Consider the following 25677-nt stretch of genomic DNA (forward strand, 5'->3'; position numbering starts at 1 on the left):
CAACCCTAACCGCCCGACCTTCCTATCCATCTCTGCTCCAATCACAGCCCAGTGTTGCTCAACCACCTCCACTGGATTTCTCCCCGTTTCGTCAAGATCTTCTCCCTATTTGAAACTGAACAACAATGATTTTCTTAAGCACCCCGTTCCACGACATCGTCTCCTTTTCGCATTTCAGACTTCCCGGCCAGTACCAGGATACAACTCAATAATAGTGGTGTAAGTTACACAATACCATTGGCTATTGCACCATGCAAGAGGTACCGTAGGCCTAAAGAAACATGACAGAGACAAAAGCAGAGTCCTGATTAGTAATACAGCTTTATTGAATAATGGCAGATTTAACAGTTGAATAGTTCATGAGAACTTGACTACTTTAAGATTGTGATAGATGATTCCCCTATGCCAATAAAACACTCCAGAGGTCTGCCTATTCCCTAATCCAAACCAAGCAAATGAACACACAAGTAAAAAAAATAAAGAATAAATAATTTCCCTGGTTTTAGAGCATCATCCTTGACTCTGGATTCTTGAGTTCTAACAGAACCCTTGATTATGACCATTATAAGCACTAAAACACCAACTATTTCCATCATTCTGCCTGATTGTACAGCAGTCTTCATCCATCAGCGTTCCAGTGCATTATGACGTCACATAACAATGGAACTGCTGTCTACCAAAGACCCATCTCCACAAATGGCAAACATCAATCTCCTCCACTTTGAAAACATCCTCGCAGACAGCCACAGTGCTCAGAGTGATATCAAGGATGTGCACTTGTCACAGTGGCTTCAAGACCACCCGCAAGATATCCAGTTCCTCTCATTTTAATGTTGCTGTCAAATAAAGCAACAACGAGTCAGACTTACTCCATTTCCCTCCAATATCCTGTGAGCTTATCTTCTATATAATACATTGATGGTTTTCAGTAAGTCCATGTTGTTTTGCTTTGGTGGTGGTTCAACGGATTGGCATGCAAGGCTCGGTCTCACGGCAACCGCTCCAAGACCGCTCTGTTCTGTTTCCAGCCCAGCTTCTGATCCATCTGACAGTCGAGGGTCTAAAGAGCGAGAGGACCCAGCGAGTGTGTGTGGGTGTGTGGTGGCGGGGAGGGTTTGGGGGTTCAGGACTCCTCCATGTCTGCTGGGGGTGAGGATGAGGTCGGGGAGGACGCCTCTGGCTCACCGTCAAGTCCCACCTTTGATGCTGGAAGAGTTTGCAAAATAGATGTAGGTGTTAAAAAAAATACACTTTCACCCAATTACTAGTATCGGGACAAAGATCAGTCTGCAGTTGTACTCTCTGTGGCAGCATTTGAAAACGACAAATAAAACACACATTTGAAACAAACTGATACATTAAATTCTGAAAACAAAGAAATTAGTTGTAACCAACTACTAAGGCCGTGAAGACCCAGGGAACATACAAAGACCCAGGGAACATACAAAGACCCAGGGAACATACAAAGACCCAGGGAACATACAAAGACCCAGGGAACATACAAAGACCCAGAGACATACAAAGACCCAGAGACATACAAAGACCCAGGGAACATACAAAGACCCAGAGACATACAAAGACCCAGGGAACATACAAAGACCCAGAGACATACAAAGACCCAGAGACATACAAAGACCCAGAGACATACAAAGACCCAGGGAACATACAAAGACCCAGGGAACATACAAAGACCCAGGGAACATACAAAGACCCAGGGACATACAAAGACCCAGAGACATACAAAGGCCCAGAGACATACAAAGGCCCAGAGACATACTAAGGCCCAGAGACATACTAAGGCCCAGAGACATACTAAGGCCCAGATACAGGTCTACAACCAGAGAGGATATGGAGGACATGAGCTCTGTGCTGTCTGTTAGTGGCAGACCTGCCTGACGTCTGGGGAGCCGATGGAGCACCCAGCCACTCATTTGGGCCAGGCAGGCTCTGTGCTGTCTGTTAGTGGCAGACCTGCCTGACGTCTGGGGAGCCGATGGAGCACCCAGCCACTCATTTGGGCCAGGCAGGCTCTGTGCTGTCTGTTAGTGGCAGACCTGCCTGACGTCTGGGGAGCCGATGGAGCAACCCAGCCACTCATTTGGGCCAGGCAGGCTCTGTGCTGTCTGTTAGTGGCAGACCTGCCTGACGTCTGGGGAGCCGATGGAGCACCCAGCCACTCATTTGGGCCAGGCAGGCTCTGTGCTGTCTGTTAGTGGCAGACCTGCCTGACGTCTGGGGAGCCGATGGAGCACCCAGCCACTCATTTGGGCCAGGCAGGCTCTGTGCTGTCTGTTAGTGGCAGACCTGCCTGACCCGCCACTCTGGGGGAGCCGATGGAGCACCCAGCCACTCATTTGGGCCAGGCAGGCTCTGTGCTGTCTGTTAGTGGCAGACCTGCCTGACGTCTGGGGAGCCGATGGAGCACCCAGCCACTCATTTGGGCCAGGCAGGCTCTGTGTGCGCAGGCATTCAAATAAGGCAACACAAGGGCAGGGAAACAGGTCGTTCGGTCTAATTGACCAAGTACAACATAAAATAAGGGTTTGTTCAATGGAAATATGACAACAGAGTGAGCACGCTCTGACAATATGAACACATGCAGGAGAGTTACATGATACACCGACCTTAGCAGGGCCAGCATCCACTAACTAACACACACACACACACAATGGACAGACACGGGGCTCTAAAATACAATCCGTATTGACAACTCAGTTATGATCAATTAATCTACCCTCCACATCATTAGACAAGTCTAGATTACGTCATGATTATTAAAAGAAGGTTGAAAACCAGCAACAACAAAAAAAGGTTCATTTATGACAGAAGTATTAACTACTGTGACCAACAGATGTATATCTGTATCCCCAGTTATGTGAAATCCATAGATTAGGGCATAATGCATTTATTTCAATTGACTGATTTCCTTTTGTGAACTGTAACTTTGTCAAATCTTTTAAATTGTTGCATGTTGTATTTATATATTTCTGTTCCATGTAAGATTGGTACATCCATCTCTGAACCTGTGTTGATATGTAGCCATTTGTAATGGGAATATTTCAGATGAATAAAGTTCATATTACCACAATACTTCTTTATATGTTCTCCCTCTATGTAAAACACATGATTTAGAGTGTTTTATTTAGGACACTCATTGTTTATGTGTTGCTGGTCACTAGACTTGATACTGAATGTGCTCATATCTGTTGATAGTGATTGATGCTGGAGGTACGAGGACACTGATTGTTATTGTATTCTGCAGCACTAGCAGATGATGCCGTGACTTCCTACAAGCCTCTCGGCGGCGGGTGTTCACAGAACACTGGTGTTGTGAGATTAGAACATAAGGCCTCTGCTTAGAGAAGGCCAGTTGGAAATGTTCCATTCTGGAGATTGTCTCCCTGTGGCAACTTGTATTAAACAGGATTCATTTGATCAATGACTGCTCACCTTCTGGTTCTCTTGGAAATTCTCTATTACACCAACAACTCTTAAAGAATATAACTTGTAAATGCCTTATGAGCTTAGTGCACCTAAACAACCGCACAGTGCACCTAAACAACCGCACAGTGCACCTAAACAACCGCACAGTGCACCTAAACAACCTGCACAGTGCACCTAAACAACCTGCACAGTGCACCTAAACAACCTGCACAGTGCACCTAAACAACCTGCACAGTGCACCTAAACAACCTGCACAGTGCACCTAAACAACCTGCACAGTGCACCTAAACAACCTGCACAGTGCACCTAAACAACCTGCACAGTGCACCTAAACAACCTGCACAGTGCACCTAAACAACCTGCACAGTGCACCTAAACAACCGCACAGTGCACCTAAACAACCGCACAGTGCACCTAAACAACCGCACAGTGCACCTAAACAACCGCACAGTGCACCTAAACAACCGCACAGTGCACCTAAACAACCGCACAGTGCACCTAAACAACCGCACAGTGCACCTAAACAACCGCACAGTGCACCTAAACAACCTGCACAGTGCACCTAAACAACCTGCACAGTGCACCTAAACAACCTGCACAGTGCACCTAAACAACCTGCACAGTGCACCTAAACAACCTGCACAGTGCACCTAAACAACCTGCACAGTGCACCTAAACAACCGCACAGTGCACCTAAACAACCGCACAGTGCACCTAAACAACCGCACAGTGCACCTAAACAACCGCACAGTGCACCTAAACAACCGCACAGTGCACCTAAACAACCTGCACAGTGCACCTAAACAACCGCACAGTGCACCTAAACAACCGCACAGTGCACCTAAACAACCGCACAGTGCACCTAAACAACCGCACAGTGCACCTAAACAACCTGCACAGTGCACCTAAACAACCGCACAGTGCACCTAAACAACCGCACAGTGCACCTAAACAACCGCACAGTGCACCTAAACAACCACACCTAAACAACCGCACAGTGCACCTAAACAACCGCACAGTGCACCTAAACAACCGCACAGTGCACCTAAACAACCGCACAGTGCACCTAAACAACCGCACAGTGCACCTAAACAACCGCACAGTGCACCTAAACAACCGCACAGTGCACCTAAACAACCGCACAGTGCACCTAAACAACCGCACAGTGCACCTAAACAACCGCACAGTGCACCTAAACAACCGCACAGTGCACCTAAACAACCGCACAGTGCACCTAAACAACCGCACAGTGCACCTAAACAACCGCACAGTGCACCTAAACAACCGCACAGTGCACCTAAACAACCGCACAGTGCACCTAAACAACCGCACAGTGCACCTAAACAACCGCACAGTGCACCTAAACAACCGCACAGTGCACCTAAACAACCGCACAGTGCACCTAAACAACCGCACAGTGCACCTAAACAACCGCACAGTGCACCTAAACAACCGCACAGTGCACCTAAACAACCGCACAGTGCACCTAAACAACCGCACAGTGCACCTAAACAACCACACAGTGACGGACTTACAGTGAGATGACAGAATGGATGTTTTCTATTTCAAGTCTTTCTGTGGACATTTGGGGAAGAATACCTGTCACTGTGCTCCCTAGAACTTTACTAGAAGGTGTATGACAAAAGAGTTACAGATCTTCCATGTGTGGAGCAGTACCTGACTTCCGGACTGTTCTGGGCGTGTTGTTGGCCCCGCCCCCTTCCCCGGTCTTTTTGCTCAACAGACTGTTGAAGAAGTTAGCCAGCACGCCCTCGCTGGTCTGCCCGCCTAATGACACAGCGAAAACAAAGAGACAAAACATCACAGTTACTCAGCGAACTTGCACACACAAGGTTGGCAGGTATTGTTTAGAAAAAAGAACAGTTAGGCTAGTGGTATTATTCCCTACGTACAAAATATACAGTGCATTTAGATTTCCACGTTTTCTTATGTTACAGCCTTATTCTGAATAGACTTGAATAAAACAAATCCTCAATCTACACACAACACCCCATAATAAAAAGTGAAAACTGGTTTAACATTTTTAGCAAATGTAATCAACATTAAAGAAACAGACATACCTTATTTACATAGGTATTCTGACCCTTTGCTATGAGACTCGAAATTGAGCTCAGGTGCATATTGTTTTCATTGATCATCCTTGAGATGTTTCTACAACTTGATTGGAGTCCACCTGTGGTAAATTTAATTGATGATTGGACACCCGTCTATATAAGATCCCACAGTTGATAATGCACGTCAGAGAAAAAAAAACAAGCCATGAGGTTGAAGGAATTGTCCGTAGAGCTCCGAGACAGGATTGTGTCGAGGCACAGATCTGGGGAAGGGTACCAAAACATTCTGTAGCATTGAAAGTCTCCAAGAATACAGTGGCCTCCTCCATTCTTAAATGGAAGAAGTTTGGAACCACCAAGACTTCCTAGAGCCAGCCGCCAGGCCAAACTGAGCAATCGCGGGAGAAAGGCCTTGTTCAGGGAGGTGACCAAGAACCTGATGGTGACTGACAGAGCTCCAGAGTTCCTCTGTGGAGATGGGAGAACCTTCCAGAAGAACAACCATCTCTGCAGCACTCCACCAATCAGGCCTTTATGGTCGAGTGGCCAGACGGAAGCCACTCCTCAGTAAAAGGCACATGACAGACCGCTTGGAGTTTGCCCAAAGGCACCTAAAGGACTCTCAGACCGTGAGGAACAATATTCTCTGGCCCGATTAAACTAAGATTGTATTCAGGCCAAATAATTCAAAGTGTCACATCTGGAGGAATCCTGGTACCATAAAAACAGTGAAGCATGGCGGAGGCAGTATCATGCTGCGGGGTTGTTTTTCAGCAGCAGGGGCAGAGAGACTAGTCATGATCGAAGGAAAGATGAACGGAGCAAAGTACAGAGAAATCCTTGATGAATACCTGCTCCAGAGTGCTCAGGACCTCAGACTGGGGCAAAGGTTCACCTTCCAACAGGACAACAACCCTAAGCACACAGCCAAGACAAATGCAGGAATGGCTTTGGGACAAGTCTCTGGTTCCACTCAAGGACACTATATGTCCTTGCGTGGCCCAGCCAGAGCCCGGACATGAACCCCATCGAACATCTCTGAAGATACCTAAAAATAGCTGTGCAGCAACGCTCCCCATCCAACCTGACAGAACTTGAGAGGATCTGCAGAGAAGAATGGGAGAAACTCCCCAAATACAGGTGTGCCAAGCTTGAAGCGTCAAACCCAAGAAGACTCAAGGCTGTAGTCGCTGCCAAAGGTGCTTCAACAAAGTACTGAGTAAAGGGTCTGAATACTTATGTAAATGTGATCGTTCCATTTTATTTATATACATGGGCAAAAACTTCTACAAAACATGTTTTGTTTGTCATTATGGGGTATTGTGTGTAGATGAATTAGGATTGACTTAAAAAAAAATCCATTTTAGAATTAGGCTGCAATGTAACAAAATGTGTAAAAAGCCAAGGGTCTGAATTCCAAATGCACAGTAGGTGCAAAGTTAATACGGGTGTCAAAGCTAATCTTTGTCATTTCAGTAGAATGAGTTATCGGGATCTATGGTCTCAGTACCTGGTTGCATGGGCATCACATTGGCCACGTTTGCTGTTGCCGAGCGATTTGACACCCGTGGAGAGCCAGTGGGTGCTCTGTTTGTGGTGTCCTGAGATGAAAAGGAGGAGGAATGAAGGAGGGATGATACAGGAACGGTAGAGAGGAGAAGAAGAGGATGAGAAGGGAGGGGAGAGAAAGAGAAGAGACAGGAAAGGAAGAAGGAGTAGAGGATTATTAATTGCATATATCAGAAGATTTACATGAACTCTTTAGGTCCTTTACAGTAGCATGTTTCCCCAGACACTTACCACTGGTCTGCCTGCTGCCGCTGGGGGCTGCTTAGACAACAGGGTCTGTTAATAGACAACACAGAGCATGTAGTGTGAGAGTCCAGATAGAGTCTGAAGCCCTTAATACCACTAAACTAATTCATATGGCAACTGGCAGAATTAAACTTATCACAGTTGATGTCAGATTAGCATTATGCAATATTACCAAAGTAATGTTTTGGGTCATACCAGCTGTACAAATATACACTGTACATTCTCCCTTACCTGAAGCTTGAGGAGAAACACTTGGTCATCCTCCGCACCTAGTTCCTTTTCATGTACAAACTGCACATAAAAACACAACATCATAAACAAACACATACCTATATACCTTTTCTCCACAAAATGACATGCAAGTCATCCTAATGTGTTAGTTTAGTGTACATCCGATTAAGTACATATTTGCCTGGCCTTGGCACTGTAATCTGAGTACAGGCAGGCTCATCCTGGTAATCTGATGTTATTTGAGATTAATGGGCCCCTCATCCCGGGGCCCATTAAAGTCCAGAGGAGAGGACTGAAGAGAGCAAACACCCAGAAGCCCCCAGTCCAGCCAGGCACAGCACCAACCCTGCATGCCAGTAGTAATCTCTGACCCTGATCAGGGCTAAGGATTTTGGATTCAGTCACAATTTTAATCAACTCCAAGATACTACCCCTAGAGTGTAGGTCAGTTAAAAGGTCTGTTAAATTACACTTGTTTCTAATATTTCATGTCTGTGCCAAAAATAAGAAGGAGAAGATCTGGGAGTGACATTACCTTTCTAACAGGAGGCTGGATGATAACCTCCTCAAACTTGTCTTCCCTTTTCAACGACTGAAAGTTTTCATATAAAATGGCAACCTTTTTTTCATTATCCCATCCTGATGGGCTGGAAGACAATGAACCACAGAAGCATACAAAATATATATATTAAAAAATAACTAATGTCATTGTTAACAGCACATGAGAAAAAGGCTAAATGTTTCATTAGTGAGAACACTGAGTCACACTTACATGAATACTGAGTCTTTGTCCACCACCTGGGCCAGCATGTCAAAGGGAAACCCGTATAATCTATGGACCAGGTATTTATACAAAAGGTCTAGGTTTTTGTTTTCCTTCATTGACGTGTATAGCAGCGCTGCGCCATCTGAGAGACCACTACTTGTCAAGGATAGTATTATTGCTAGAATGGCCAACCATATCTTAAAGACCCCTCTACTACCTAGCTCAGAAAAAACATGCTCTCTTCACACAAGAAAGAACAACCTGAAACTGGTGCCTGCACATGGTTGGTACATCTAAGAAAATATGAAAATCCATTAGTTTGAAAGAATGACGGCAGAGGAATGCCAACTCTTAGGGCAGAAAACCAGTCGGTGAGGCAGAAGGATACACTGCAAGCAGAAGTGTCGGATGTGAGACTGGATGAAGTCAAAGTGTTCTTCCCGGTAGTCATGCTCTTTCTCTAGACTGAGAAACGTGTCACACTGCAAAGGAGGGAAGTGAAGAGAGGGAAAGAGAATACTGAGAGAGAGAGAGGGTAAGCCACACAAGACAAGAATGAAAAAGAAATTTAAAGCGAAGATGAGAAAGTGTAAAACAAAATGACAGATTTTCCGTCCTTTATACACATGAATAAAGAAACCATACCAATGCCACGGAAAGTATCCTTTGATAAGTTGAGTTAACAAGGCAAGTTCATTTCTTTCCCTAATGCCAGAGCTTTGCCCACCATACCTTTGTACACACCACCATAACAGGCACGCCCAGGTTGTGTGTGAGTGTGTTCTCTCCCAAGGGGAGCACCACACACTCCTCCTCAGCCTCCCCAGCCACGAGGTTCCTCCTCTTGGGAGAGGCGCTGTGGTCGCCCCCTGGCTCTGTGTACTCCTGGAACTGTCGGACCACTAGCGGTAGGGGAGAGGGTGGAAGAGATTCCGTTTTACAGCTATTGCTATTTTACCCTTTTTAATTCAAACTCCAAACAATTCATCTCAATTAACTTTATAGTTTATATCTCATGACTACTTAAAGTTAAAGAAATACTGTTGAAGTAGCTATTTCAAGTCTTTAATGTTATAAAGTAAGAACGTCTCTCTCTCAGATTCATAGACGTACATCTCTGTTCCATGTCCCTCAGTGTCTCTGGGTTGACTCGGAGCTTGTCGATGTGTTCTCGTAGCACACTGGCCCACTTCTGCAGAGAGTCCAGCACCGTCCACGGCCTGGACATGTCCACTACCAGCAGGGCCATAGTGTCGGCCATGTTCTCCCCACACACAGCAAACTTCTGGAGGCCTTTGTGGTACAGGTCACCGTCCAGAATCCATGCGTTACACATAGCATGATCTGCACACACACACACACACAGTTTGGGTCAAATCACACCAAAAGGAGAAATTGTACAAGGCTATCCTATTGATCGCTACTGACCCATCATACACTGACACCCAAGATATATTATGAATTAAAACAAATCATCAAACTTGATCACCTTTGTTTTCTCATTATGTCCAAAAGACACACTTACCATCGATGTCATCATCGTGAACGTTAAAGTACAGGTACTCCAGTCCTCTGCCTTTCATGTATTCTTCAACTCCCTGCAGTTTGGCTATGAGAGTGGTCTTCCCTGCCCCCGTCTCACCTGTAGCATGCATGAAACACATACGTGCAGGTAGACTGCATGCTAAGCAAAATCATTCAACTCCGTTATAGCCTACTGTAGGCTACATTAGGCCTTTAGGTCAGCTGCCTGCTGTGGCCAGTGTTCTAGGCCTAGAAATTTATATCATTTTGCATCAATGCAGCTATGTTCAGTTAGGCCTATAAATGCAGCTATAGCTCACAAAATCATTTTGCATCAATGCAGCTATAGCTCACAAAATCAGTTAGGCCTATATGCAGGGCCGATACAATGCCTTCAGAAAATACTCACACCCCTTCACCTTTTTCAAAATGTTGTTGTGCTACAAAGTGGGATTCAAATTGATGTAATTGACCTTTTTTGTAAACTATCTGCACAAATTATTCTGTAATGTCAAAGTGGAAGAAAAATTCTAACATTTGTCAAATAAAAGATATATAAATAAATGAAACTCTTGATTAGATGTATTGACTCAGGGGGGTTGAAAACATGTTAGAATCACCTTTGGCAGCGATTACAGCAGTGAGCGATTTCAGTTTAAGAACTATTCCCACCTGGATTGCACAACATTAGCACATAACTATTTTCTAAGTTCTTCAAGTTCTGTCAAGTTGATTGTTGATCATTGGTAGACAGCCATTTTCAAGTCTTGCTAAGTCAACTTTAACTAGGCCACTCAGGAACATTCAATGTCATCTTGGTAAGCAACTCCAGTGTATATTTGGCCTTGTGTTTTAGGTTATTGTCCTGCTGAAAGGTGACCATCTCTCAGTGTCTACTGGAAAGCAGACTGAACCAGGTTTTCCTCCAGGATTTTGCCACTGCTTAGCTCAATTACATTTATCTTTATCATAAAGAAAACTCCCTAGTCCTTGCCAATGACAAGCATACTCATAACATGATGCAGCCACCCCTATGCTTGAACATTTTAAGAGCGGTACTCAGTGTTGTGTTGGATTTGCCCCAAACAGTGCATTATTGCAAACAGAATGCATGTTTTGGAATATTGTTATTCTGTACAGGCTCCCTTTTTTCACTCTGTCAATTAGGTTAGAATTATGGAGTAACTTCAATGTTGTTGATTGTTGATGCCATTAAACTCTAACTATTTTAAAGTCAACATTGGCCTCATGGTGAAATCTCTGACCGGTTTCCTTCTAATGATGTGCAGTTTTCAAAAATAACTAATTGTTTGCACAACTCTTTTTACTGACTCAAGAATCATGATTTGTTTTCTGAGTGACTCGTTCATTTAAAAAGGCATAAATTGGCTCCTAGTTGCTCGTTTGTCCTTCTAGTGCTGGCCGCAATTATTCAGTCCTACAGCAGGATTCAGAGCCAATTCATGCTTGATCCAAAATGTGGTTGGAGGCGCCGTATGGATGATTTGACGCAATTGCGGACCTTCTGAAGGCACGTACCGCATCGCTGTGCGCCTCCCAAATTTTTCCAACAATTGTTTACAGACAATTACTGTATCACAAGTCCAGTGGGTAAGAAGTTTACATACACTAAGTTGACTGTGCCTTTAAACAGCTTGGAAAATTCCAAAAAAGTATGTCATGGCTTTAGAAGCTTCTCATAGGCTAATTGACATCATATGAGTCAATTGGAGGTGTACCTGTGGATGTGTTTCAAGGCCTACCTTCAAAATCTGTACCTCTTTGCTTGACATCATAGGAAAATCAAAAGAAATCAGCCAAGACCTCAGGAAAAACATTGTAGACCTCCACAAGTCTGGTTCATCCTTGGGAGCAATTTCCAAATGCCTGAAGGTACCACGTTCATCTGTACAAACAATAGTATGCAAGTATAAACACCATGGGACCACGCAGCCATCATACGTTCTCCTAGAGTTGAGCGTACTTTGGTGCGAAAAGTGCAAATCAATCCCAGAACAACAGCAAAGGACCTTGTGAAGATGCTGGAGAAAACAGGTACAAAAGTATCTATATCCACAGTAAAACGAGTCCTATATTGACATAACCTGAAAGGCCGCTCAGCAAGGAAGAAGCCACTGCTCCAAAACCGCCATAAAAAAGCCAGACTACGGTTTGCAACTGCACATGGGGACAAAGATTTGACTTTTTGGAGAAATGTCCTCTGATCTGATAAAACAAAAATAGAACTGTTTGGCCATAATGACCATAGTTATGTTTGGAGGAAAAAGGGGGAGGCTTGCAAGCCGAAGAACACCATCCCAACCGTGAAGCACGAGGGTGGCAGCATCATGTTGTGGGGGTGCTTTGCTGCAGGAGGGACAGGTGCACTTCACCAAATAGATGACTTCATGAGGAAGGAAAATTATGTGGATATATTGAAGCAACATCTCAAGACATCAGAAGTTAAAGTTGGTCGCAATGGGTCTTCCAAATGGACAATGACCCCAAGCATACTTCCAAAGTTGTGGCAAATTGGCTTAAGGACAACAAAGTCAAGGTATTGGAGTGGCCATCACAAAGCCCTGACCTCAATCCCATAGAAAATATGTGGGCAGAACTGAAAAAGTGTGTGCGAGCAAGGAGGCCTAAAAAACCTGACTCCGTTACACCAGCTCTGTCAGGAGGAATGGGCCAAAATTCACCCAACTTATTGTGGGAAGCTTGTGAAAGGCTACCCAAAACATTTGACCCAAGTTAAACAATTGAAAAGGAAATGCTACCAAATATTAATTGAGTATGTAAACTTCTGACCCACTGGGAATGTGATAAAAGCTGAAATAAATAAATCATTCTCTCTACTATTATTCTGACATTTCACATTCTTAAAATAAAGTGGTAATCCTAACTGACCTAAAACAGGGAATTTTTACTTGGATTAAAATGTCAGGAATTGTGAAAAACTGAGTTTAAATGTCTTTGGCTAAGGTGTATGTAAACCTCCGACTTCAACTGTAGCTCCGCATTGACATGATTGTTTGACGATAGGCGAGGGTGGGAGGTCCTGTAAACACAACCTCACTTCCTTGACAACTTCCTTCACAACAGGTCTGTGCTGCTCGGCGAAGCTCAAGAAGTATGAATGCCCTGACTTCTGCAGAGGCTGTGTCACCATAAATGCTGCAAGGCCAACGCAGACGTCAGAATGACCAAGCAGCACCTTTCATACACACTCCTCCGGCTCAGCAGCTCCAGAGACGTGCCTCCAACACCCAACTGTCTGGCATATTTGCACAGGAAAATAAATCATGAGCATAGAGAAGACAGACATATCTAGAACTGATAATTGGTCGTATGGTGCAAGAATGACTGCATTGAATTGATTTAATGTTAAGATGGACACAGCTTAGTAGAACCAAACCATACACAGCCTCTGCTCAGTAAACTCGAACTTGAGAACGAATCCTTTGGTCGGCTGCAGTTCGTGAACGACTGAACTCTCCCGGCAGTCAAGCAATGCATCCCACCAAGAGTCGTTCACAATCTAGTCCGGTAGCAGCCACAGCTAGATGGACCTAATTTCAAATGTATCAAGAAATAATGTAATTTGTATGCCTAGCAATTAACAAAATGTACATTGTTTAAAAGCACACATTTACAAGTCTCAGTCACAAATGACAGCTCCAATAAGCCCCCTACTGTGAATGACAGTCTTCAGTTTGTCGTAGAGCTGTTGTTAAGGATGTGAGTTTGTGTATACACAGGACTTATCGTCCTCACCTACCACCAACCAATCACGTAAATACGGAGCCATCCACATAATTACAACATTTGAGCGGAGCACGGCGATGCGGTACAGAGCTCTATTTGGCCTCTGCGTGCCTCCGGAATTTCCATATTTGAGTCACACGATCCATTGGGCGCCTCCGACCATATTTGGGATAAAGTATAAATTGGCTCTTACTGACTCAAATGAACAAAATGAGTCAAAAGATTCATTCTTTTGACTGAACGGGTCAAAGATCGGAGTCAGTGAAAAGAGACGCCTTCACCATCACTGAGTTAGGAAGGACGCCTGTATCTTTGTAGTGACTGGGTGTATTGATACATCATCCAGTAATGAATAACTTCACCATGTTTCAATGGGATATTCAATGTTTGCTTTCGGAATTGGAAAACCTTTGTGTTTCTGTATTTGAATCTGTGTTTGAAATTCACTGCTCAACTGAGGGATAATTGTAGGTGTGGGTTACAGAGATTCAAAAATCATGTTAAACACTTTGCACACAGAGTGACTCCATGCAACTTATTACGTGACTTGTTAAGCACATTTTTACACCAAAACTTATTGACTCAAGACATTTCAGCTTTCATTTTTGGTACATTTCAAAAAACATACTTCCACTGTTACATTATGGGGTATTGTGTGTAGGCCAGAGACCAACTAATTTAAATTTAATCCATTTTAAATTCAGGCTGTAATAACAAAATGTGGAAAAAGTCAAGGGGTGTGAATACTTTCTGAAGGCATTGTAAACCACTAGTCGACCAGATAAGAAATATATGTAATCTCATTTGCTTGTTGAGGGATTTATTTTACAGATAAAACTAGCAGGTGTTGAATATAATCACTCTTTCAATGTGATCGGATCAGATCCGATCTGACCTGCAGAAATTGCCATTTTTAGTCGTCTATGAAACACTGTCCATATTTTGTTGGACAATTATAAGCGGTGCTGTTATAAATGCATTCAACAATAGCCTGCCATAATTCGGTTAATAATCAATTGGTTCTCAAACCTCGCAACAATGGTCCAATACTGTCTGTTATTGACATTGTAATGGAATACAGAACGCGTGGTGAGAGGCACTCCTTGTCTAGCATCCAGCACACTCTGAAGTAGTGGAGGGAGCAGGTGGTCCATCCCGTGCCAATATTACACAACGTAAGCAGAAAATTAAATAGGCTTACCCATAATAAGAACATTTTTCCCAGACGGCAATTTTGACCGTGAACGCGTCGATACCTCACTCAAAATAGAGGACCTGCAAGAGAGACAATGACATCAGACAAATACCAAGCACCCATATCCCTGCTATTCAGATGCGCTACTCCCTAGAACCAGATTTTTCAAACCCTAAAACCATTCAAAGTGGCTCTGACAGGCGAGCCAGGCCTTTCTTACGCCATATTATTGTATAGTTCAGGACCAATATTCACCATAAATTCTGGCCATCCTCGTCGCTGGTTTGATTTTCTATAGAATTTAGTGTATTTGCAGTTGACGTAATTCTCACTGTCGAAGCCATCTTCTATCAGCCTTGAATGGATTAAGTGCCCGGATGTTTGAATTGGCATAATAAAGGGCGCGTTCCAGATCCCCTTATTTATAAGCGCTGCGGTCACGGCAAGTTCAAATTTGAAACAAGGAAGCCACGCAGAATCACTGATCTAAAAATAATCAACTTGCAGCAGATCTGTGCAGCACCATGCACAGAGTGAAGGAGACATTTTAAACACGGGTATGTACAAAATTATAAATGATTCACGCTTTGTAGATGAGCGTCACAACGTCTGGACTGTAGAAAGGCTCAGGAACCACATGAATAAAATACAGCAATCTTATTAAGCAAACTGTGACTGCAAAAAAAGATGACCTGGAACGCAAACCAATCCTCTGGCACGGAGTGTCTGCTGGTGCTAGACTTCTGTGTCCTAGCCTCCTTTCCTGTGACCTAGCCTAACCTCTTTTCCTATGTCCTAGCCTAGCCTCCTTTCCTGTGTCTTAGCCTCCTTTCCTTGATTTGCACTGATCTGAAAGCAAAGGATGAGTGAAAACAATATGGAGGATGTTTACTTTCAAATGGCTTTCATTATTTTATTTTATTTTTTGCATAAGTGTCCATGAAGGAAGGGAAAGCATGAGAGGAAGTAATTTGACTTAAAGCCTTATATAGCTTTTCACTAATATAGACATTTATAAACTGGGTAGTTTGGCTTCTGGATGCTGATTGGCTGAAAGACGTGGAATATCAGACGGTATGGTTGCTTTCCACTGCTTAGACGTTGCATGAATCAACCAATGGTTGCATGCCACGTCATCGACTGTCGACTGTGTCCATCGACTTGTCATCGACTGACAGATTGCTATAACATATGTGGTTAGCTGAAAGGTAAAATACCTATCTAGTTGTTGTAAGATCTGGCAGCGTCTAAGCAGTGGGACGTGACCTGAACTACGGGTATGATGCAACATTTCTTGTTTACAGTTATATTTATGTTGGTAACTTGTTTATAATAACAATAAGGCACCTTGGAGGTTTGTAGTATATGGCCAATATGTCACTGCTAAGGGCGGTATCCAGGCACTCAGCGTTGTGTCGTACTAAAGAACAGCCCGTTGGCATGGTATATTGGCCGGTATACCACACCTCCTTGGACCTTATTGGTTAAATATAGCCTACCCCTTGCGAATCTATCAACAAATACCAAAACAAATGAAAACTGCAAAATAAAACTATTTTAATAAAAGACAAAGCCAAGTTAACAATAACATCAGTTGCCAATAGAAACAAGAATTAGAATCAAAACCTAAGGATGAACAATTCCATAAACCAATCTTGTTTGTCGCATCTGAAAATTCCTTACAAAATCATATCCTAGATCTAACGTCTCAGACGACAAGATGTGGACATAGATTTGATGAAGTTGGCCACTCGGTGGTAAACTCTTGATCTGAATGCCGGGATTCTGATCCCCATAGAAGGGCCTTGGAGTTTCTGGCTGCAACCTCTCCTCTCCTCCAATGCAAAAGGCCTGGGAGACTGAGAAGACATTGTGCTTGGAATGATTAAGTGGTAGTCTGGGTACCAGTCTTTTTAGCTGACATTCCACTACTTGACCTCCTTGGTATATGTCACGGAAAAGGCAACAAGAAGTGGAATGTTAGCTAAAAAGACTGGTACCCAGACTAATTAAGTGGGTTCAGATCACAACCTTCAGAAGGAAGACTGGTGTGAACCACTAGATGGTGCCATAACTTTCTGGCAGCGCCATGGTCGGCACCAACACTCGTCCTTCTGAAAGAGAACGAAAAAGATAAAGTTGCATTTCAAATTTGGACTTGAAAAGTATTTGGTTGTTTTGACATAGAATAGCCTGTGTCTCCTCACCAGTAGATTTCTTCCTGTAGTAGATCAGTCCAGCTGCTATAAAGACCACCCCCAGCAGCAGCCCACAGGCCCCGATCACCATCTTATTCTTCTCAGGACCAGGCATGGAGGGGTCTGTAATCACACAAACAATTAAGACATACATCTTATAATAAATAGACTTATAAACCCTCCCTCCCAAGCACTCGTATCTAATTCAGACACTCACACTTACCCCAGTCATACAGTTTGGGCTCAGTGAGGCTGAAGTGCTCCACCATACAGGCGATTCTCTCTCCAGGTGTGGGTGTGTACTCCAGGTGCGAGTGGATCTGGTAGGTCCAATCCCCATTGACCAGCTCCTCTGTGGATGTCACATTTGAGGTCACTTCCTGTCCGTCCCTCAGCCACGTCACTCTGATGGGTTTGGGGTAGAAGTCGTAGGCGCTGCACACGAGCATGGCCAGGTGTCTGGTACTGAACGGCTCCACTGACCTCAGCCTGATGTAGGGCTCAACTGGAGAGGGAAGACCATACTAGGTTCTTCAGGGCTCGCCTCATGCTCTTTTCATGATGTTCATCCATCTCATTTAGTATGTACTCCTCCTCATCACTACTATCTAGTATGTACTCATTCACTCACCTGCCTTATCTAGTAAGTACCCATACACCACAGGAACGTTGCTGCTGCAGTATTTCTTCATTTCGTCTCTCCTCGCGGCCAGAAAAGCAGGGCCTTTGCAGGCCGTTTCAGTGAAGTTCTTCATCCATTGTGTGTAGACCGTACATTTCTCTGTTGTGCTGTTGTATTGTCCCAGTAACTTCTTGTTGCCGTAGACCTGCAGCAGAAACTCAATATCACGGGGCTCCTCGGAGCTGAACCGACACCTCATCTCAAAGTGTCCAAAATAGCCATCTGTCAAATAAACAGTCACAAACAAGATGAGATCTGGAGGTCTCGTTTCTCTTCTTTCATAATATCATCTGATCAACAGACCAGAGAAAACAAATACATTCTGTGGATTTCACTCTTTATGTATCTTTGTCTATAGAAATATAAGATGGAATAATTCTTTATCAAAATACAAACATGTTTAGTGCACGATTTCATCAGTGCACGATTACAAGAATGCAGAGGATGACACACTTTGGCCACTACTTAAATCAAGGGTGAAATTGTAGTGTAGATATTGGAGGGGGGGGGCGAACAGCAGTCCAGGGGGTCCTCCCCTGCAATGTTTTTGGACATTTTAAAATGCATTTCCTGCGATTGTACACAACTTGACATCACTTATTATGCCTCTCTTGAGGGTTATTTGGAGGGATATTTGGAGGGGTATTTTGAAAACACAGTATAAGTGGAAAGTTGAAGGCCCCTCCCCCAAAATAAAAAAAAAGGAATATAATTTTTAGGGAAAACAAACTTTGGGGGGGAAAAACAGCTAAGAGAACATTTTACAGCTTTATACTGCTATTCTACACATTTTGTCATGAATCAGAGACAATTTTGAAGTTTGTAATGTGATTTCTTGCAATTCTACACATTTTGGACAGAGAAAAAAAAATCTATTTTATAGCTCATCTCATGCTATTCTTCAGATTTTTTCCCTTCAGTTTTAAAGCAGGTTTCCTGCTACTCTACACATTTTGACATGAGGCTGAGAGAAAATGTTGCCATTTTAAAGTAACTGTCCAGTGAAAATCTCCCTTTTAAAAGTGAATATTCTGTTAACTCATTCTGTTGTTGGGGTACACCCACACCATTCTGTTGATGGGATACACCCACACCATTCTGTTGATGGGGTACACCCACACCAATCTGTTGTTGGGGTACACCCACACCAATCTGTTGTTGGGGTACACCCACACCATTCTGTTGTTGGGGTACATCCACACCATTCTGTTGTTGGGGTACACCCACACCATTCTGTTGATGGGATACACCCACACCATTCTGTTGATGGGGTACACCCACACCAATCTGTTGTTGGGGTACATCCACACCATTCTGTTGATGGGGTACACCCACACCAATCTGTTGTTGGGGTACACCCACACCATTCTGTTGTTGGGGTACACCCACACCATTCTGTTGATGGGATACACCCACACCATTCTGTTGTTGGGGTACACCCACACCATTCTGTTGATGGGATACACCCACACCATTCTGTTGATGGGGTACACCCACACCATTCTGTTGATGGGGTACACCCACACCATTCTGTTGTTGGGGTACATCCACACCATTCTGTTGATGGGATACACCCACACCATTCTGTTGTTGGGGTACATCCACACCATTCTGTTGATGGGGTACATCCACACCATTCTGTTGATGGGATAAACCCACACCATTCTGTTTATGGGATACACCCACACCATTCTGTTGATGGGGTACACCCACACCATTCTGTTGATGGGGTAAACCCACACCATTCTGTTGTTGGGGTTCATCCACACCATTCTGTTGATGGGGTACACCCACACCATTCTGTTGTTGGGGTACATCCACACCATTCTGTTGATGGGATACACCCACACCATTCTGTTGATGGGGTACACCCACACCATTCTGTTGATGGGGTACACCCACACCATTCTGTTGATGGGGTACACCCACACCATTCTGTTGATGGGGTACACCCACACCATTCTGTTGATGGGACACCCACACCATTCTGTTGATGGGGTACACCCACACCATTCTGTTGTTGGGGTACATCCACACCATTCTGTTGATGGGATACACCCACACCATTCTGTTGTTGGGGTACATCCACACCATTCTGTTGATGGGGTACATCCACACCATTCTGTTGATGGGATACACCCACACCATTCTGTTGATGGGATACACCCACACCATTCTGTTGATGGGGTACACCCACACCATTCTGTTGATGGGGTACACCCACACCATTCTGTTGATGGGGTACACCCACACCATTCTGTTGATGGGGTAAACCCACACCATTCTGTTGCTGGGGTACATCCACACCATTCTGTTGATGGGGTACATCCACACCATTCTGTTGATGGGATACACCCACACCATTCTGTTGATGGGGTACACCCACACCATTCTGTTGATGGGACACCCACACCATTCTGTTGTTGGGGTACATCCACACCATTCTGTTGATGGGATACACCCACACCATTCTGTTGTTGGGGTACACCCACACCATTCTGTTGATGGGGTACACCCACACCATTCCAAAACTGTATGGAAAACGATTTCACACTTATTGTAATTAATTATATATCATATTTCATAGAAATCTGGAAACACTGGACAGTTACTTTAAAAGTAAAATTTGGGCAAAACCCCCAGCAAAAACAACAGCTTTAAACTGTATAACTGATCAACCCACCATCATACCAGGTCATATAATGTTTTTAAAAAACTAAAATGGATGAATAAGATATTTGGCTACATTTGGCCATTTCTTACCAATCTCTACAGCTTCCATCCAAAAACAAATCCTGTGAAATTATATCAATACATACTGGAGTTATTCCTAAAGAAAATAATGTACTTTTCACTCCGTACATTTTCCCTGACACCCAAAATTATTCGTTACATTTTGAATGCTTAGCAGGACAGGAACATGGTCCAATTCACGCACTTGTCAAGAGAACACATGGTCATCTACTGCCTCTGATCTGGCAGACTCACTAAACACAAATGCATCATTTGTAAATGATGTCTGAGTGTTGGAGTGCGCCCCCGCCTCTGTCAATTTTAAAAACAAGAAAATGGTGCCGTCTGCTTTGCATAATATAAGGAATTTGAAATTATTTACACTTTTACTTTTGATATTTAAGCATATTTTAGAAATTATATTTACTTTGATACTTAAGTATATTTAGAACCAAATACTTTTAGATGTTTACTGAAGTAGTATTTTACTAGGTGACTTCCACTTTTACTTGAGTAACTTTCTATTAAAAAGGTATCTATATTTTTACTCATGTATCACAAGTGGGTGATTATTCCACCACTAGACTTCAATCCCTTCAGTCTCTCTGTACAGAGACCACAAACAACAGCATTAATGTTGACTATCTCACCACTAGACTTCAATCCCTTCAGTCTCTCTGTACAGAGACCACAAACAACAGCATTAATGTTGACTATCTCACCACTAGACTTCAATCCCTTCGGTCTCTCTGTACAGAGACCACAAACAACAGCATTAATGTTGACTATCTCACCACTAGACTTCAATTCCTTCAGTCTCTCTGTACAGAGACCACAAACAACAGCATTAATGTTGACTATCTCACCACTACAAGTGTCTATAATGGCAGTCATTTTGCAAAGCTCAAGACGATAACTGAGACTTTGGACTGACTGTGTATCTTGATCAATTCAAAGTCATTCTGTGGTTCCTGTCAAACCTGATCACATCTATAGGACAGGAGCAGATTTTTACTCACCTACTCCAGACAGAGAGGAGAAGAGAAGCAATAAGTGGATGGACGAGAGATTCAGCACAGACATGTTTACTTCTCAGAACGAGAATAGAGTTAGATACCTCCTTCTGTGTCTCTATGTGGTTAATGTTGGCCTGTGTCTATAACAGAATGGAACAGAATGAGGAATCAGATTGGATGGACCAATGTCAGTCCAGTAGTGAAACAGCTCTAAAGTCTTTCAGGAAGTAATTTGTTATAATATTGCTATGCTCTCTCTCTCACTAAGCATATCACAAAGCACTGCAATTCATGACTGTGTAATTACATTACCAGCTAAAATATTGCGATCAGATTACAAATTCTTTTGAAAAACTAGATTACTTCTCGAATTACTTTTAAATTCAGAATCGATGTTTGTGAAAAAATACATTGACACTTTGTTTTCTCAATTTCATTCAATTCAGCGTTGAAAAATTGTGCAAGTTTAAGTTTGTCTGCCTGAGCGAGTATGACCACAAGTCAGAGACCACTGACACACCAAATGTGTTGGATGGATCCTTTGTCTTTTTCTAACGCCTCTTTAAAGGGAAAGTAATGCAAAAGTAACTGAATCTGTTAGTTTGGGTAATTCAAAGTTACGCTACAGATTACAATGACACTTAACTAGTAATGGATTACATTTAGAAAGTAACCCACCCGACCCTGTTTATGATTATTGATTTGACACCAGGCAAAGTCCCATACCAATTATTGCATACAATAAAACTCTTATTCCTGTCACTGTGAGTAAATATTAACCAACCTACTACTTTACAGTCTTGTTTGAGTTTCTATGGTATTGGTCCCACAATAGCTCAGACATGCTCTCCCATTCTCACAGTTTCAGTACATTGTATAAAAACTTCATACTTCCTCCTGTTTACCACACAACTGATAGTTAGTAGTAAATGCTGAAATGACATTAAAGTTTGTGATCATGTAAGTATTGATGACGGAGGGGTGAATTACCCATTTGCAGTGTACAATGTAAGACGGGAACAAATAATGAATGTGATCCATTCATGTGTCTATCATTGTTAAACATCTCAGGTTGGGTGCATATTTATGATACCTTTGATTGTTTTCTCAAAAATATTTAAGATTTTATTGACAGGCAAAAAATGTAACCGTTACAGAGTAGTTAATAATATTATTTGCACTGGCGTACCACACTCCCTGCACCCCCCCTCTCTCCAAAAGAAAAGGTGGGTACGCCCCCCCCCCACCCCGTTAGCGGTTTCCCCCTCAACAAAAAATATGAAACTGCGGTACGCCACTAATTCTGTCACATTGTTTACCTACAACTGCATAAGAGGATTTTTTAGATTTCATATATGTCACAATTCAGTTAAACTGTTGTCCTTTGACGTACAGGAATGTTCCGGTAGCCACTCCCAACAGTCCCAGAGTCAGGCCCACTCCACAGAATACAGCAGGACCAGCACTGGACCCACTCACCTCATGTATCTCTGGGGGACAAGAGGAGAGTGGTGCCATCAACACATTGAAGAAATACATATTTCAACTATTATATATTACAGTGACAATAGTTTATGAGGAAACATTACCCTGAGTTTCAGATTTTCTTATATCTGATAGGCTTCCAAAGACCCAAGATAATTTAATAAATACCCTATTTAGAGAAACAGTTTCTCACCCCAGAACCTGGTTTTGGGGTCCTCCAAGGCTGTGTGCTCCACAGTGCAGGCATAGACATCCCCCTCCTGTGGAGTGAAACTCAGGCTGGAGAACTGGTGGAACGTTCCATCTTTATTAGGATAGTACCGACTGAGAGACGCTCCCTCAGTCACCTCCAGGCCATTCTTGGTCCAGTGGACTTTGACAGGCGGGGGGTAGAAATGATTGGCAAAGCAGATTAGGGTGTTCTCCACCCCCAGCACCTCCTCAGCCCTGGGGTAGATGGTGCTCTCAGGGGCATCTGGGGGGGGAATACAACCACTAGCTTTAAAATCAATCTCTCACTGTAATACAGAAATGTCACTTTTCATCTTCGTTTTAATTATTGTCATAAAGTTGATTTGCTCTTTACCTTTTACCTCAGGTGGAAACTTTTCTTCTAATATCCAAAGAGCCAAGGCATCCTGACACAATCGTCTGCCTTTAACAGCATTCTTGTAGAAGTTACGAACAGTGGAGCTTGGGAATGGCCCCAGGAACTCAGGCAATGTCCAAACTTCCTGTCCACTCTGGAAGTCAGCATATACCACTTCCTCCCCATCCACCTGAAGCTCTGCCTCCGCCTCCACCTTTGTCTTCTCAAGACAGCCCTGCACATAGACGGTCTCATGAGGAACTGGAAACCCAAACAGATAACATACAAGTTCAGTTGAGTGATAAATACACCACATCATTTACATCAGCTTCAATCTTTACATTTATTGAACCAAATACTGGTTCAAAGTCTATTTTAAACCGTTATGACACTTCATATACCCAGTACCTTGAATAAATTAATATGACCCTGGCCCTAATTCAAATGGCATTAAAATCAATAAAAGACTTACTTTCTGCTGAAGTGCAGACGACCGCAGTAAGAAGGACAATAGCCACAGAGAGGTTCATCTCTCAGTTCGTGAGCGTGTGGGAGAACTCTGCCGAGAACAAGGCACTGACAACTCCAGTGCTGGTCCTTCCTCTCGTTTACAGATACTACTGCTGAACATGCATTACCTAGGCTAGAACCAATCAGAACATTTATTTCACTCTCACTCTGTATCCAGGAGGAAACAGTTTACAGACCAGATGCCTCATTTATAAAACTGGGCGGGGGATTCACGTCAAAAGGTGGCGTACGGACAAAACACAGAAAGTGCTTACATACAAAAATATTCTGATTTTTAACAGTGCGTATGCACGTCCCACGCCGGTTTTCCGTTAGAAATCACAATCAACTCGAAATTTGGCGCACGTGAGCGAGCGTCTTGTCCCACCCTTTTAACCGCCATAGTTGCCTATAAATAGTCAGTGAAACGCCACTAACTGATATTCCTCCATACTGACTGCATGACAACAAATCTCGACAGAAAGGCAATAAAAATAAACATTTCACCCAGTGTGAAATGGAAGTTCTTGTAGGAGAGGATGAAGAAGGAAAATATATGCTTTGGTGGACATAGTGGGGCTTTACATGTGGCGGACGCTGTGAATGCTGCTGGCTCAAATGAAAAGGTGGTGGGACAAGTGGAGGTCAAAAGGTGCATCGCCTTACACAGTGTTCTGCCACGGCGGAGGAACGGACACCGGAGCTCAACCCTCCTCAACCCCCTTGCCGGTATTATAGGGGAATCCCTCCTGAGTAGTGACTGAGGGGGACACGGACATGCAAGACGCACCGGATGATCCAGGTACGTAAATAGTATTCACACGTTTGAAAAGAATAAAGCAGATGCATTCAAGTTGTTTAAACATTTACACATTCTGGCGCTGCGGCGCGGGAACTGAGTGTTCCAGCGGGGTCGGTGGCGCTGCCGAGCGGGAACTGAGTGTTCCAGCGGGGTCGGTGGCGCTGCCGAGCGGGAACTGAGTGTTCCAGCGGGGTCGGTGGCGCTGCTGTAAGGAATTGCTATTTCGTATGCAGGTGACTAACTTACTGCTAATTACATGGCTACAACTCACAGTAAAGCCTGTGGGGTCCCCTACAGGATAGCTCCCACATTACACACATAATCTCCTTTGTAACCGAACACTGTGTGCCCGAAGAAGATTCTACGATGACGGACAGACAACTGAGCCAATGGCGGAAGACTACAGACTACAACCAGCTGAACCAATCCGGAGATCCAATCTTCCTAGAGTCAACCTACTTCCTGTGACGTATATAAGGGCTGTGCTGACTGTTTACGCGCTCTCTGCCTGCTGTTCCAACACGAACTAACGGAAGAGCCGTAATTACGCTGTACTACATATTTTCACTCTGAATAAACTGTTTACTTGTCATAAAATTTACCACTTAGTCTGAATCGATCCTTGACCGGCTCACCCATCTACATATCCAATTGCTAACACTGCCGAGCGGGAACTGAGTGTTCCAGCGGGGTCGGTGGCGCTGCCGAGCGGGAACTGAGTGTTCCAGCGGGGTCGGTGGCGCTGCCGAGCGGGAACTGAGTGTTCCAGCGGGGTCGGTGGCCCTGCCGAGAGGGAACTGAGTGTTCCAGCGGGGTCGGTGGCCCTGCCGAGCGGGAACTGAGT

The 25677-nt window shown here is 43.7% G+C and overlaps 3 protein-coding genes and 1 long non-coding RNA gene across 5 annotated transcripts; 1 reads left to right on the forward strand and 3 right to left on the reverse strand.

Annotated features, from left to right (window-relative positions):
- Positions 1-302: 302 nt before the first annotated feature.
- LOC115115590 (cytoplasmic dynein 1 light intermediate chain 1-like) lies at positions 303-15217 on the reverse strand. The gene is made up of 13 exons (XM_065027686.1): positions 15074-15217; positions 14825-14898; positions 9857-9973; positions 9445-9675; positions 9064-9233; positions 8720-8813; positions 8338-8473; positions 8101-8212; positions 7566-7625; positions 7320-7364; positions 7030-7120; positions 5122-5232; positions 303-1206 (listed from the first exon to the last, which is right to left on the reverse strand). Exons 1-13 carry the CDS (start codon positions 15160-15162, stop codon positions 1124-1126), a joined length of 1413 nt encoding a protein of 470 aa, XP_064883758.1. The 5' UTR covers positions 15163-15217; the 3' UTR covers positions 303-1123.
- Positions 15218-16355: 1138 nt separating this feature from the next.
- On the reverse strand, positions 16356-22474 carry LOC115116045 (H-2 class II histocompatibility antigen, E-S beta chain-like). 2 transcript variants are annotated; one of them, XM_065027688.1, is made up of 5 exons: positions 21451-22474; positions 17648-17920; positions 17240-17368; positions 17026-17139; positions 16356-16932 (listed from the first exon to the last, which is right to left on the reverse strand). In XM_065027688.1, the coding sequence occupies exons 1-5, from the start codon at positions 21512-21514 to the stop codon at positions 16877-16879; spliced, it is 636 nt and encodes a 211-aa protein (XP_064883760.1). In that variant the 5' UTR covers positions 21515-22474; the 3' UTR covers positions 16356-16876. The 2 variants fall into 2 exon arrangements, with proteins under 2 accessions (XP_064883760.1, XP_064883759.1); XM_065027687.1 differs by having other exon boundaries at positions 17240-17521.
- Positions 22475-22556: 82 nt separating this feature from the next.
- LOC115118967 (H-2 class II histocompatibility antigen, A-Q alpha chain-like) lies at positions 22557-24291 on the reverse strand. The gene is made up of 4 exons (XM_065027689.1): positions 23994-24291; positions 23519-23782; positions 23126-23407; positions 22557-22937 (listed from the first exon to the last, which is right to left on the reverse strand). Exons 1-4 carry the CDS (start codon positions 24049-24051, stop codon positions 22813-22815), a joined length of 729 nt encoding a protein of 242 aa, XP_064883761.1. The 5' UTR covers positions 24052-24291; the 3' UTR covers positions 22557-22812.
- A 93-nt stretch (positions 24292-24384) lies between these two features.
- Positions 24385-25434, forward strand: LOC135575167 (uncharacterized). The gene is made up of 2 exons (XR_010465732.1): positions 24385-24833; positions 25131-25434. It is a non-coding gene; the product is annotated as an uncharacterized LOC135575167 (long non-coding RNA).
- The last annotated feature ends 243 nt before the right edge of the window (positions 25435-25677 follow it).

Source organism: Oncorhynchus nerka, linkage group LG14 (genome assembly GCF_034236695.1).
Source record: "Oncorhynchus nerka isolate Pitt River linkage group LG14, Oner_Uvic_2.0, whole genome shotgun sequence".
NCBI lineage: Eukaryota > Metazoa > Chordata > Actinopteri > Salmoniformes > Salmonidae > Oncorhynchus > Oncorhynchus nerka.

What these genes read in the sequence shown, in the direction of transcription:
- LOC115116045 (XM_065027687.1), bottom strand. Translation starts at nt 21,514, where the DNA reads ATGTCTGTGCTGAATCTCTCGTCCATCCACTTATTGCTTCTCTTCTCC. An exon ending in CTCCTCTCTGTCTGGAGTAG is followed by an intron (nt 17,921 to 21,450) that starts GTGAGTAAAAAT and finishes TTTATTTGACAG; the next exon opens with ATGGCTATTTTGGACACTTT. An exon ending in GTACTTACTAGATAAGGCAG is followed by an intron (nt 17,522 to 17,647) that starts GTGAGTGAATGA and finishes TTCCCTCTCCAG; the next exon opens with TTGAGCCCTACATCAGGCTG.
- LOC115115590 (XM_065027686.1), bottom strand. Translation starts at nt 15,162, where the DNA reads ATGGCTTCGACAGTGAGAATTACGTCAACTGCAAATACACTAAATTCT. An exon ending in TGTTTCTCCTCAAGCTTCAG is followed by an intron (nt 7,365 to 7,565) that starts GTAAGGGAGAAT and finishes GTCTATTAACAG; the next exon opens with ACCCTGTTGTCTAAGCAGCC. An exon ending in CGGCAGCAGGCAGACCAGTG is followed by an intron (nt 7,121 to 7,319) that starts GTAAGTGTCTGG and finishes TTTTCATCTCAG; the next exon opens with GACACCACAAACAGAGCACC.
- LOC115118967 (XM_065027689.1), bottom strand. Translation starts at nt 24,051, where the DNA reads ATGAACCTCTCTGTGGCTATTGTCCTTCTTACTGCGGTCGTCTGCACT. An exon ending in GTTTCCACCTGAGGTAAAAG is followed by an intron (nt 23,408 to 23,518) that starts GTAAAGAGCAAA and finishes TTCCCCCCCCAG; the next exon opens with ATGCCCCTGAGAGCACCATC. An exon ending in CCCCAAAACCAGGTTCTGGG is followed by an intron (nt 22,938 to 23,125) that starts GTGAGAAACTGT and finishes CTTGTCCCCCAG; the next exon opens with AGATACATGAGGTGAGTGGG.